The 13,873-nt window shown below is 57.7% G+C and overlaps 1 protein-coding gene across 3 annotated transcripts in view; it reads left to right on the top strand.

Moving 5' to 3' along the window:
• Positions 1-5,642: 5,642 nt before the first annotated feature.
• Positions 5,643-13,873, top strand: part of FAM53B (family with sequence similarity 53 member B) — a 46,057-nt gene continuing 37,826 nt past the window's right edge. For 2 of the 3 annotated variants that reach the window (XR_005821642.1, XM_040564192.1), the window contains exon 1: positions 5,643-6,621. Coding sequence is in view for 1 of the 3 variants with exons in the window: in XM_040564192.1 (XP_040420126.1) it covers positions 5,643-6,621 (979 nt within the window). In the remaining 2 variants the exon portion in view is untranslated. The remainder of the gene's footprint in view (positions 6,622-13,873) is intronic. The other variant, XM_040564191.1, reaches the window with a different exon arrangement.

Raw genomic sequence — 13,873 nt, 5'->3', positions numbered from 1 at the left:
ATTCTACATTGTTTTGCTAACTGGAATACACTGATTGCGTTAGAAGAATGGTCAAAGAGCGTTGGGAAGGAAGTTTAGTCCCAGGTGAATAGCTCTTTGCATGTTTGCACAGGCTGGCGTTCCTAACTTGAGCGCCAAAACCAGTGTCTTGTCAAGTTACCATTTGGGTAGCTATTGTAGTGTGATGCGCTGCATCTACCCAACAGCACTGCTATGAAGTGTAAGTGGTAATTCAGACACAATATTTTTAATGAAGCAGCACGAAGGATTCAAAGTGCACTACTGAAACCAACTTCAAGAAAAAAAGGCTATGACATTTTTGTAACAAATTTGGCATCAGGTATAGTTAATGCAAGCAAATATTCATCGGCAGGTATTCTGGCAGGATGTGTTTGGGGCATCTGTTTTATTCCCATCTGTAATTTTTGGTAATGAAGGCGTGATATGGAGTGAAAATAAATTGATGGTTGTCATGGATTTTCTTTTAATCAATTTAGAGGAATTTAACTATAGATCCATACTTCATGAGTTATGTAGGGTTCAGGGCAAGTATTGCTTTCTTTTCTTTATAGGTTAGATAATTATTAGATTTTGTTCACTAGGTAATATTTTTATGTCACTTTTAAAGATAAAAATTAGCTTCCTAAAATAGTTAAACAGAAATTCTAGCATCAGATACATGTAAATGTATCAACCACTTTCAATTAGTAATTTTACCTGGGCATTTGAAAGCAACTCATAGTAATGGTAGTAATAAATAGTAATCCAGTATTTCCTCTTGCTATTATACCGCTGTTTTTCAGGGGTTCTGGACAACTGTTGTATTTCTTTATATAATTATTGCCACCTAAAGGAATACATTTTCTACCAGGGAAAGCTTCTTAGTGGTGGGGAAAGGCTGGGAACCAGTCTCCTCTTCCAGCCCACAATTTGCCTACCTCATTATTTAGCCAAGGTCATGGGCTTCCACTTTGCAAAGCATTTCCCTACTGCTCCCAGGCTATGTGTAGCTCCGTAGGCAGCAAGCCTTCAGGGATGGCACGTGGTTCCTCTGCTTTACCTTTCGGATTACGGGATCCAGCCGTAAGGAGGAGATGCACAAGCTAATGCCACCTCTAAAATATTATCCTGCTGCCCCAAGGTGTTGCAGGCTTGTTGTAGGAGCCTTGCTGTCTTCACGTAACTATTGCTTTAAGGCAGAATTCATGTGCCTGTCTACTTCTGAGGTGTACATTAAAGTTTTCTAGTACAATGCTCAAGAGAGCCGAAAGAAAGAGCCCGCAGATGGGTGCCTCTATGGGGAGGGAGGGCGGGGAGCAGAAAAATGGAGTGGCACCCACAAGCGGAATGGTTTTGATCCTGAAATTTGCAGTGGCCCCTCTTCAGTCTGAAATGAGCACACAGGCTGTGACTTGGGTCTAACGAGTTCTGCATCTGACCTGTGGATTGCGTGTTCTTAGACAGGCCCGTGCACTTTGAAGTATCACTGGAGAGTAGAAAAATGCTTGTAAATCATGTTTAGGAGGTTTTTTTGAGGCAGTAATAACCAAGGGCCTGCTGTTTGACATCTGCTCTGTTGGAAACCTGATATTTTAGGAATAATGGAGCCTCGGCAGCGGCTCTAATAGTGCCTTGAACAATGGCTTTTTACTGACTAGTAGGATTTGGAAATGACGTGTCAAAGAATGCTCTCGATTTGGGGCAGTTCGTCTGTCTAGATGATTTTTCATGAAGGTATGATCACATTCATGGTTTTCAGTGAAAAACCTTTCAAAAGAGTCAGAGAAATAAGCAGTGAGTTGGGAGCAGGGAGGCTTTGCCTGTGGTTTGGGCACTTTGATGGTGGTTTGTAAGGTGGGTGTCTTCATGAACGCAACGAAGTCAGGAGGATGGATTTTAGTACCTAAGCCCTAGCGAGCAGCACCAGCTGCATTTGGTGCAGCTCTGCCCCCGATACCTGGCTCCTGCTACCTGCTATTGCCAAGCTTTTGCAGGTTATTTTGTGAGGAATTTATTGGGAGAGTCCTTTGTGTTTGTGGGGCTCGTCCTGCTGAGCGGGCTGGGAGCATTTTACCCGGAGAAGAGCAGACGTTTGAATTCTTATGGGTTCTATCAGGGAAGTGAACTGTCAGGATGAAATATCTGACAGAGGAGACCGAGTGAAATTAATGAAATAAGTATTGATTCAAGAAGCCAGATCTAGGGGAGTTTACACATGGGATTCTGCTAAGGAGTAGGGTAAATAGGTTCTCAAGACAAAAAGCCTTTGCATTTCCAGCATCACAGCACTTTCTTGAAGTAAATACTTCTCCTATAATCGTGTTTATATAAATTTTAAAGTGAGAAATACCAGACATGAAAACTGCGACACAACTGAACGAACACAGAAAATTCAGAAGGAAGGATAACGTTCCCTTGCTCCGTGCCTTCCCTCTCGGTGACCAGGTTGGTATTTGTATGGAATTACGCTCATTTAATGGTCGCTGCTCCCTACGGGGTGGAGATGGTCAGGTGCAGTGCTCTGTAGGTTGTTTTTAAAAGTTAATTTTTGGAAGCTAAGAAGACGCAGAATTAATATTCTGTTCTTGAACTTCGGTATAATTCTGTGGTCTAAAAGGAAGAATTTCTGGGAGCTGCAATTTTTTGAAGAGATGCTGGGTTACGTCAGGAAAACCAACAGAATTAGGGCAGCTGCTGTTCCAGAGAGGGCCCGCAGGGGTGAAGCGTGGAAGCACAGCCTGTCCGTCCTGTCAGGAGACGACTTCTCCAAGTCACTGTCAAGAGCATCAGGTTGAAATAACAACTGCGTGATACGGGGCTAGGATCCACATACAGATACGGGCTCACCCTCTCGATTCCACACTCGATGTTGCAGCACCATTTCCAAACACCGGGAAGTGCACGTCCCACCGCATGGGTCCCAGCTACGAGTCTCAGGTATGAGCGTGCAAACGGTGCTGCGAGCACGCTGCCCCGTGCCCGAAGGATCATAATGTGCTCTGAAGATGGACCGTGGGGTACCTGCATGGAAGCTGGGACGGCGTGTGCTGTAGAGGTGTTGCTGCACGGAACCAGCTGGGCTGGCGCCTTCGGAGACTTCACTTGTGTTTAAGCAAGGGGAAGGTTTCTCTGCTGGGGAAGCACGTCCGTGACTACAAATGGAGATGCTCTCTCCTGTAATTTGCATCCAAATTGGCTCTGCTCTGCGAAGATGCCTGCTGCGGGCCGTGGCAGCTGTGGGGCCGAAGGGTCAAAGGCCCGAAGGGGCAAACGAGGCGATGAACTGACACCGCGGCGACGGGGCTCCGTGCCCAGGTGCGCGAGGCCGATGCCCCTGAGGCCAGGCAAGGGGCTGGCACCGGGCCTGGCAGCTTCTCTGGAGTTATTTTTACGTGAGGATGGGTTCTTGAATAGCTTTTCTGCTGCATTAGGCACAGCATGCCTTGCTTCGTGGCTGACACTGGCTTCTGTGTGCTCCCACGTTCCAGGAATGCACTGGCAGCACTGGAGCCATTGTAAGGAAAATCCGCGTGTGCATCCCCTCTGCTATGTCCGTCCTGCTGGGTTCCGGGGTGCCTGATGAAAGACTGCCAAAACTTGGGTTATTTCATACCAGACAAAAACTTCCAGTAGGGTATTCAGCAACGTACAGCAAAATTTTCAGTGTTTTGGCGCTCGGATTGCTTTCCTAGTCTTGGCACACCGAAAGGTAAAGAACACGCCTCGCTACAACAGTAACTGCTTTAGTGTATGGATCCAGTAACACAGCGGATCGTCTCGTGTAAAATATGTGGAGAGCACATAGAAAATTAACGGGCTGGGGCTCTGCTGTGCCTTAAGACCTGCCTCCTTCGTGTTCCCACTGCTTGCTGCCTGCGCTGGTGTGAGAGAAGGGGAAGTTGGGGCTGAGCGTGTTCCTGCCCCTCTGTCTGTCCCAGTGGCACGGACACCTTCGGAGGGGATGGCTCCGCTGCATCGCTTGGCTGGAAGTGTGTCGAGCGTGACCTCACCCTGATGGTAGCAGCTGGGTTGGAGAACAGCTCGCGGACAGCTGGGGCTTTCCGTGAAAGGGGATGAGGTGCTACAGCCTCAGGACAGCGGAGGGAAGGGAACGCTGGTGTGTTTTATTTGACGTAAACACGGGGAAAGCCAACCCCTGGCTTAATTTCCATTAGTCAGGTAACAGTATAGCTTCAAATGAGCAGTTTTTCTGGGTTACTGGAAATTAAACTGGGTGCTGTCAGGCAAACAAATGATGTAGCTGCAAGGTCGCGTATAAATTCTGGATAATAGCAAGTGCCTAAGCCTGGCCTGGAAAGCCAGAGCTAGTAAACACCAGTGAGAGAACAGCAACGAGCCTTGGCACAGCCGCTCAAACAGCCGAGTGCTCATGGACAGTGTCGCATGTCAGGCAGAAGAATCTGGATTGATTTATTTATGGGAAGAATTGGCATTTATTAATTTGAAGTGTTGATAGGGTTGTGAACTGAAACCTTCCATGAGCAGCACGGACACGCAGACACACGCAAGCTGTTGCGTGTGTGCACAAGTAACCTGGGAAATAAAAGAGGGATTTTTAGGTTTGGTGCAAATCCCACCGTATGCAACATGTGGTAAGAACTCCCCTCCAGATCACAGTGCTGTCTGCATATATTTAGGGTACCAGCTCTCCTTGCTCAGGCACGCTGAGCTAGAACATCCCGATTGTCTTACAGAGCCGTGCTTGCTCCTTGGGTATGGGATATTTGTTAAAATCCTTCTGCTTGCCTCTGCTGAAGTTCTCTGACTTTCAGGACATCTCCTGAACCCAGAGCGTGGCTTCTGCAGGTGGTCTCCGTTTGCTGCTGCTGCAGACCTTCAGCGGGTGGGTGTCCGTGCGCAGGCACCAGGCAGCCAAATCCTCCACCCTGGGAGAGAGGGGAGTGGTGCTCGTCCACCACACTTAGCGCTGCTGTACCTACGTGTTCCAATGCCTTGGGCCCCAATATAACTTCAGAGGGCTCGTAAGGGTTGTTCACTTTTTTCCTACCCACAGCTTCCATCTACTTCAGGCTTGGAGTCAGTGGGTAGTAAAGGCACTGACACCCAGAGCCCCAAATGAAATCAGCTCAGAGTTAAATGGTGTGAATTTACCATCCACAGTGCCTGAACTCCCAGGCCCTGTTCTTTAAAGCTTAAAAGTGATTTCTATTTCTTCCCCTTTTGACAAAGATCTCTTAGACTGTCACCAGAGCAGGGACCTGTGGCCAGCCTTTACATTTAAAGAATGTTCCTGAGAATACCTCTGTAGAAAGCAGGTTTATACTCGGAGGCACGCTGCTGGCAGCCCACGGCCAGCTCATCTGCCTGACAGCACAGCGGATGAGAGGCAAAAAATGCTGGTTTTGAACCGAGCTGCGGAAGCAGCCAGAAAGCAACCTTCTGCTTGGTTCCTGGAGACGAACCCCGCGCTGCACAAGGCTGCCGCGGGGATGGATCCAATTATGCCGCGAGCGCTAGTACTGAAATACTCAGCTGGGAATCCATAAAAACCATTTTCAAACTCGATTCCCAAAGTTCTGGCAAAGGAGCTTCATCTTCCTTGTTACCAGTCTGAACAGGCGATAAGGAAGGCAAGCGGCTTAGGAGGACGGAGGAGCCTGATGCAAAAGCCTCTTCGTGTCGCCATCCCTTCTTCCTGCTCCTGGTGGATTACGTGTGTGCCGAGCAGCAAGCCACCCGCCTTGAGGGAAGCTTCTCCCTTCTCTTCTGCTTCTTCTGCTCGTCTCCCTTCTTCTTCGTTACCTCAAATACTGATAGTCCTCCTTGATGCTCATCAGGTGCCCGTGGCCGTGCCCTTGGAGGCGTACACGTCCCCTCGCCCTCGGCACTCACCACGTCCTGCTGGTAGGTGCGAGGCCCCGATCCCCTTCCCGACAAGATCCGTGCTGGCTGCTGGCGTGCAATCAAGACGAACGGTCAGGCTCTACTTCGCGGTGGGGTCCAAATCCTCCCTGCGGCTGTCAGGCAGCGTCCTCGCTCCCTCTCCACGAAGCCTGCGTGTCACCAGGGATGGAGGGAAGATGTCGGCGCGGCTCGCTCCTGAGGGCCGGCTGCTGAGCCGAACCGAGCCGAGCCGAGCCGAGCCGAGCCAGGCCAGGCCGGGCAGACCCGTCCCAGCGGGCTGCCGGTGGCCGCAGCCCTGCGAGCCCGGCTTTCCGCCGGCCCTGCGCTGTCCAGCGCCTGTCCCCGCGGAGGAGCGGCGCCAGCAGGAGGCAGCCTTGGCCGCCTCTGGGGCAGCCGGGACCGGTGCAGGGCTCCCGGGGCGGTCGGGGCCGGGCCTGCGGGGCGCTGCGGGGAGCGGGGCCCGAGCTGTGCCCGCTCCCCCCCGGGGGGGGGGCCCCGGGCCCGGGCTCCGCACCGGGGGGCGGCGGGCGCGGAGCCCCCCGCAAGGTGCGGGCCGGGCCCTGCCTGGGCGGCCGGCGCCGGGCCCCGCTCAGGAAGTGACAAGCGCATTTCCTCCCTCCTCCTCCTCCTCCTCCTCCTCCTCCTCCTCCTCCTCCTCCTCCTCTCCCCGCCAGGAGGGAGCGCGGCTCGGAGCGGCGCCCACAGCCGGCCCGGCCGGGCCGCGCCGCCGCCACGGTAAGAGCCGGGCCGGGCCGGGGGGCGCACAAAGGGCGGCGGGGGGCGGGGGGGGGGGGGGCGGCAGGACCTGGAGGGGACCGTGGGGACACGGAGGGGACCGGGGGGGACACGGGGGGACCCCGCCCGCAGCCTCGGCTCCCGGCGGAGGGCGGGCACGGCCGGGCGGGGGCCGCGGCACGGCGCTGGGGATGCCCGGGGGGGGCCTCGTAAGCCCCGCGTGTGCAGGGCCGGCTTCTACGGCTCCCCACGCCCGCCTCAATTAATTAGGGTTGTTCATTAACGCCCCCCCCCCCCCCCGCCCGCCCCACCACGTGTGTCCCCCCTCGGTGGGTGGCGAAGCTCCGGGACCCCCGCTCCGGCACCCCAGGGACCCCCACACCGCCCCCCCCGGGCCCCCCAGGACCCCCGGTCTCGGCTCGCTCCGTAGGGCCTGAGGGCACTCATCCTGCGGCCGCACAGCCCCGTCCCCCGGTGCTGGGCAGCCGAGGCGCTCAGCCCTTAGCCAGGAGCTGCGCCCCGACGGCGGGCCCGGCGTGCAGGTGGCTGGGCGCCACGAGATCCCCGGCCGAAACGGTGCGTGGCGCCTTCCCCTCGAGTCCCCCGGGCGATGCCAGAGTGGACGGGCACGGCGCAAGGCTACCCGCGGGCTGCCGAGGTCGCCCCGGCTCGCAAGCAGGCTGTGAAGGCGCCGCAGGCTCGGAGCATCCCTGCCGCGGCTCCTCCTTGCCCACGCGCGCTGGCAGCCCCGGCCCCGCTCGGCATCCCGTGGGCCGCACGGCGCCGGGATCTCGGAGGGAGCTGGGCACCCCTGGCGTCACGCACGGTCCCCTCGGCCAGCCCGTGACACTGGTTGGGGCACGCACTGAGGCTCGGCGGAGCGAGGAGGAGGACGACGAGGAAAAGCAGCGAGAGGAAACCAGCCGAAGCCGTCGGCCGCGGGACTGCGCCCTTCTCGCCTCCCCGGGAGGGCTGGGGACGTGTCACGCCGCGGGGCCCGCGCAGCCCGGCCGCCGTTTGGTCTTCAGTCCCCGCATCCAGGCTCTGCGCTTCCAGGATCGACCCGGAGGAGGGAGGGAGGGACGGACGGCTCGGGGAGTGCTGCACGTGGCCAAGATCTGCGCGAGCGGCTCCGGCTCCTGTTGCAGCGGGCGGACGGCCGCTGGGAGGGCGAGCAGCGAGAGCTCAGCCTGCCGGATCCAAAAGTTTGCCTTTGCGTGTAGGAGCGGGGTAAATCAGCGCAGAGCACAACCCATTGCTGCGGACGGGATCCAGAGCTTTATACGTGGAGATCAAGCAGACCGCGAGACAGATCCGGCATTGATTTAGGCTGGCTTTCAAGTATGGATGCATGAATTAATAAATACGTGTGCATAAATATGCACGCATGCAAATAGGTGAACATATACCAACATAAATCCCCAAATCTGCTGCAGTTAATTACGTGCAATTAATTCCTTCTAGTATCAAAGGCTTGTTTCACTTTCAGCAGGCGTGCTGGCAGAACGAGGCGTGCAGCTTTTTGCCCAAACCCCTGTGTTTCAGCATAGAACCCGTGCTGGGGGTGGGTAGAGGAGGTGATGGAGTGGGGAACGAGGGGGGTTGCGCAGTTTGTCCCTTTTACGGCTGCTGGTCCACTTCTGATTTCTCAAGTGCCGGTTGTGTGGCTTGAGGCTGTTCTATTTTTCCTTCTTGTAACGTACAGAGCTTCTGTTTTTGTCCGTCCCCACCAGGATGGACGTGCTTTGTGCCGTCCTTGTAAAAACTCGGGTAAATAAGAGGACACCTCGGGCCGAAAGGCGCGATCTGGGTTGTGTTCCCGTCCCCCTGTGGCGTCACACGGCTCGCGGGAGCACTTTGCTGGGTCTGGTCCCGATGAGCTGGGGCAGGGCAGGCGCTGGAGCGGCGGGGCTGGAGCAGGCAGAGGTGCCGGGATGCTCGCAGCCCTGGCACAGCCCAGCCTTCTCCCCGGCCCCGCGCTCAGCCGGCCGCTCCCGTGGGGTGTACGTGGTTGCTCCTGCCTCGCTCCTCGGCCAAGCCGTCTGTGGCTGAGTTAATGACGCTTCTTTTTGCTCCTTTCCCTCCCGAAAGAGGGAGGTGGAGGAAGAGGAAGCAAGCCTGCCGGCGTGGGGAAGCAGCAGGCAAACAGGCGGGGGGCTGCGCCTGCCGCGGGTCCCACACGTGCCAGCTGCGATGCTGCGGGTCGGGGCAGCGGTCACTGCTTTGGGGCTGTTTGCGGCACTGCTATCCCCACCGCCGGGGCTGCGTGCCTGCTCCTCATGCTAAATTTGAACTAACTGGGTGAAGAGAAGGGGGTTTTCGGCCCTGCTGCTCCTCCGCTGGTCGGTAAGCAGCTCGTTTGGTGGGGGGCTGATGGGTGGCCGCCCCGTGGGACCCCCTCCTTGCCACCCCGTATCGGGGGGCTCTGGCGTGGCCGCCCGGCTGGCATGGCGAGGAAGGTGAGGTGCTGCCCAAACCCCCCCAGATTCGGGTGATTTCCAGCCCAGGGAGCGAGGGCTCATCCAAACCCCCACTTCTTCGCATGCTTACGAGATGGAGCGCTGCGGTGACCCGTGCGCTGCGAGTGCCGCAGGCGGAGAGATGGGTATCGGGTGTTGCAGAGACACCTAATCTCCCCATCTGCACTGCTTTTCACCCTTTTCCTCCGCCCCCCGACGAGTCTCTGGGTGCACCCGTGGCTCCCGAACCTCCCTGTTGTGCCGGGCTGTGCCGCGGAGCCCGGTGCCGGTGGTGATGGGGGGCAGCCCCTGGTTGGATCCGCTCCCACGGTGCTTGGGGGAACAACTCCTCCGCCCCGCGGCACGTTATTTGGGAGGGTGCCGGTTGCAGAGGAGCAGGCTCGAGCCCTAAATCTCTCATTCTGTGCTCCAGCTGCCCTGGTAACAGCAGCCACGCCGTATTTATGAGCGAGGACTTCACTTCCCCAAGGTCACGCTCCGAGCCCGCAGTCGCAGCCCGGCTGCCCGTGACCCAGCTGCGTGCTCGGGCCAGCAGCGCAGGACGTGAGCGCAGGGAGCAGAGCCGCGGGCTGCTGTGGTTTTCCAAACTTTTACGAGCCGGCTGCCTTCAGGGAGACCAAGTTCCCAGGCAGGGGCCTGTGCCTGAAGCCCCGCCAAGCTGGTGCGAGCAGGGGCTGCCGAAATCTTCGCTCACGGGCAGGTGAAGCGGGTGTCGGGAATTACAAAGTTAGCTGCAGTTAATGCATGCAGAGTTTCTCCTGGCTCCGGGTGGCTGATCCGTGAGCTGCGAAGCTTGCAGCGTTTGGTGGGGTGGGTTCATCCGGTGCTGTAGGTCCCGCACCTGCCATGAGATGCGCTGGGTGCGTGCGAGCTGGGGTGTGAGGAGCTCCGGCGGGCTTTGGAGATGTGCGGCTGCGGGGCGTGGGTGCCTGGGTGGGCAGACGTGCTGGTGCCCACGGCAGTTCGGCTCCCTCATCACTGTATTTGAAGTAAAGCTTAAGAAACGGGAGAGCAAGTGCCAAAAACATGTGCTGGTGAAGGGTCTGGGTTCCCTACCCCCCTGCTCCACAAATAATACAAAGCCCGAGGCAGGCTTGGTGGTAGCTGTTGCTTTCGGAGGATTAGATGTAGCAGCGTCGGTATCGCCCCTCCGCAGCCCGTTTGAAGCATCCCCTGGGCTGCGTCGGTCCCGATATTCGTGGATCCCGGCCGCAGCTTTCGCTTTCAGCAGCCAAAGGTTCGGCTTTGCGCCGTGCGGTAGGTACGGGAGCGGGGCGAGGGGAGGGTTTGACTTGGTGGCTGCTCTGCGCTCGTGTCTCGGTACGGCTCCGAGGGTCTGTAAAGAAGGAAACCTGGCAAAGCGTGCGGCTGGGAAACCTGCCCCTGTCCCTGTTCGGGGCCAGCGCCAGCGAGGATGCAGCAGAAGTCTCAGGACGGCGGGGCAGAGGCGGGGCTTGGTGCGCAGCGCCGCACCGTGCTTGGTGCTCTGGGGACTGGGGAGCTGCACCCCTCGTCCCGATCCTAAACCCAGGGACCCCTCGGGGAGACGTTAAAGCACCAAATCCCCGGGCTTCTCCCCCGCTGGGAGATACCAGGGGCGTAAAACTGCATTGATGAGGCTGACTGGCCTTGTCTTCGCTTGGGATGGACGGACAGCACGGGACAGACGGACAGCGCGGGTAGGTCAGGCGGCTGCAGCAATTCCGCGTTCCAGGCGGAGTGGGAAAGCCACAACACGTGGATGTCCTGCAGCTGGTGTTGGCGTGCTGACCGTAACGGTACTGCAAACAGCCTCGCGGTGTGCTGGGTGGTAGCGGTGGGCGCCATAAAACAACCTGGGGGATGTACCGCTGACCCCGTTAAGGCGTGCAGGTTTTGTCCCAGCTGTTATAGGTGAACCCTGTATGATGTTTTTGAAAGGACGAGCTTTAATTCTATTAAGCAGGTGCCGAGAGCTGCTGCCGCCTGGAAAAGCTGAACACCCGTTACAACCACGGAGCTACAGAAAGCATTAAAAACACCTCCCTTTGCTTTTTGTAGCCGCTCTGGTAGCTCAGAGGAGAGAGCACCTCGTTACCGGCCGTCAGCTGTGCCGTAAGCGAACCGCGGCAGCGGCTGGCACCGCTCGTGGTTGATGAAGATTTGCAGTTCCTGATGGCTTCGGCTGGGAACGGGGTCACCCGCGCGTGCAGCCGCGCGCGGTTTGGTGCTGCTGCTGCCGGCGGTCGTGGCGCGGGAGACTCTGGCACGGTCCTGCGAGGGTTTAAGGTGTGAATTATTTGGAGCCGGAGGTGAAGGAAGGTCTGCGCTTAGTGCCGGCTGCTTAATGTCAGCCCAGGTTTCTCCCGGCGACAGCCACGACCGGCGTTTGGCTTTCTCCTGAGCGCAGCACCTAAATACGCGCTGACCGGCTCTGCCCGTTGCGCATCGTTCCTGGTGCCCTGCCCGTCGCTCTCGCTGCCCAGCAGTGCTGTGAGCGGGGCGTTTTCTTGTTCCTAGTGCCTCTAAAAGCCCCCGTATCTCGTTTTCCACACCTCTGCTAACCACAGATTTTTTTCTCTGTGCGCCTCTGCTCCTCTTCCTGCTCCTACAGATGCCGAGGTCTGGAGTAAGCCTCTTCCCCAAAAGGGAGGGGGGATGTGAGGAGAGGATCCAGGTGCTGGGAGACTTCGGAGGGAAAAGTTGCAGAGTTTTTTCCCCTTTACAGCATGTTCACGCTGCCGTAAATGGCTTGGCACCCGGTGGGAGGGGAGCGGTCGTGCCCCGTCCCGCTGGGGAGCTCGAGGAAAGCTGAGCAGGATGCCGTCGATGCCAGCTGAAATAAAACCAGGTTTGCGTTTCCATTTACTGCTGGATTATTTTTTTTTCTCCCGTCTCAGAGGCAGGGCTCAAGAAATGAGGGCTTTTACGGGTGCCAGGCTGTAGCGGGGCTCATCCCACCCCGGCATCCCCGCTGGATGAGGCATCCCTCCTCCTGCCACTGGGAAAATTCTCCTCTGTGGGTTTCGCTTCTCCAGGGGACCGAGGGCTGTAGGGGCACGCTGCTTTTGGGCAGCTGCCCCCGAAAAAGCTGCGCCCACGCTGGCAGCAGCTCGGGGGGGGGGCCACGAGCGTGCGTGCGGCGGCGGGGAAATGTTCCCCGCTCCGGCCCTCGGGGAGCCGCTCGAGGAGCCAAAGCTACCCGAGGTGTGGGCTATACGTGCTGCTGACACCTTACGGGAACGGGGAGCGTGTTAGAGCAACAGATTGGGTATTGTTCCAGCTTCGCGAACGTCTCCCGGAGATATTAAAAACACCGGCTGAAACCTAAGGCCGAGCTCTCCGTGAATGGCTCCGTGGAAATGTTGCCGAGCGCGCTCGGGTGCTGCCCGGCTCTGACTGAAACGGGGAAACACAGCGAGCGGGTGTTCGCTTTGACTTCTTCCTCAGAGGGAAGGACTTCTTTTGAGGGAAGGGGAAGCGTCCTGCAACGTTCCCCATCACCAAATGAAACCGTCCTGCCCACCCCTTGGTGCCGGCGGTGACTTTGTGGGGCTCCCCACTGCGCAGCAGGGGGAAACACCCGATTTCCCCCAGAAACGGGGATGCCCCGTGCCCACGGCTCTGCCCACGGGTAGGGGTGACGCTGCCAGAGCCCGGCCCCGAGGCAGGAGGCTGCCGGACCCCGCTTCTTCCCTCTGCGCACAGCAGCGGAGGTGCTGCTGGGTGTCCTCGGGATGGGCTCCCTGGCAGCCTGCGCACGTAGGAGCCGTCTTCTGGTAACAGCTTGCGGGGTGTTTAATGAACCCGAGGAAAACAAGAAATGCGAAGGCTGCAGGGCGATGCAAGTTTGCTGTTCGGTCTGCCAAATCCACGCTAATTCAGACACCGCGCAGATGTTTGGCTCCTCTTTCATTAAGGAGATTTATGCAAGAGGCAGGGCCGGGAAATGCGTTTCCAGCGGGTTGGAGCGACGGAGGTGGCAGCGGTGGCACGGGGGTGAAGGTTTCCTGGCCCCTTCCCTTTGGGGATGCACCGCTGCTGTACCCTGCCGAGGAAATGTCGATGGCAGTGCATGGACGAGCAGCATCAAAATGCGCCCTTAGGTCACTCGGAGGATTAATAAAGGCAGATCTGGCTGTTCTCCCCCCGTCCTTGTGTACATCCGGTATTTCCCTGCTTTAAATCCAGACGCTTCTGTCCCCTGGTCCTTCAGGGGCTGTCAGCCACCACCAATCCTCCAGCTCAGCCTCGAAAAAGGGAGAGCCCCGACCTGCTAACCGTATCCAAACCCGGGACCGATGGTGGCCTTCTCCTGGCGCTGAGCAGGGTCCCCTGCATTTCGGGGCGACGTGTCCCAGACCTCGCGGGTACCTGCGCCGTGCGGGGCTCTCTGGCTGTCCCCGAGGCGCTGGAAGCGTGGCGGTGCCATCGCCGCCCTCCCTTTGCCGTGCAGGATGTGCCTCTTGTAGGGACCAGGAGCTCTGCAGCCAGCACGGCTGGGCTGCCCGAGAAACCCCGCTCGCCCTGGCCGTGAGCAGGCGGACGTCGTGCTCGGAGGTAGGTACTGAGGTGGGCTTTCATGCTGTCTGATATCATTTATGTTTGAGAAGTGGCTCTGTAAAAACGGCACGGTGGGACCCTGCTTAGCACCTCTGTCCCAGACGTATAGGTTGTATAGGGGCAAACAGCACGAGGAAGAAACAAGAAGTGCTTTTTGTGCCCGTTTACCGGAGCAGCTTACTGCGGGCGGCAATTAAAGGTAAACCTGGGCTCTGCTGGCTTGTTCAGCA

This window comes from Cygnus olor, chromosome 7, assembly GCF_009769625.2.
Source record: "Cygnus olor isolate bCygOlo1 chromosome 7, bCygOlo1.pri.v2, whole genome shotgun sequence".
Lineage (NCBI taxonomy): Eukaryota > Metazoa > Chordata > Aves > Anseriformes > Anatidae > Cygnus > Cygnus olor.
Note: the sequence above shows the minus strand (reverse complement) of the source record. Positions and strands in the feature narration are given on the sequence as shown.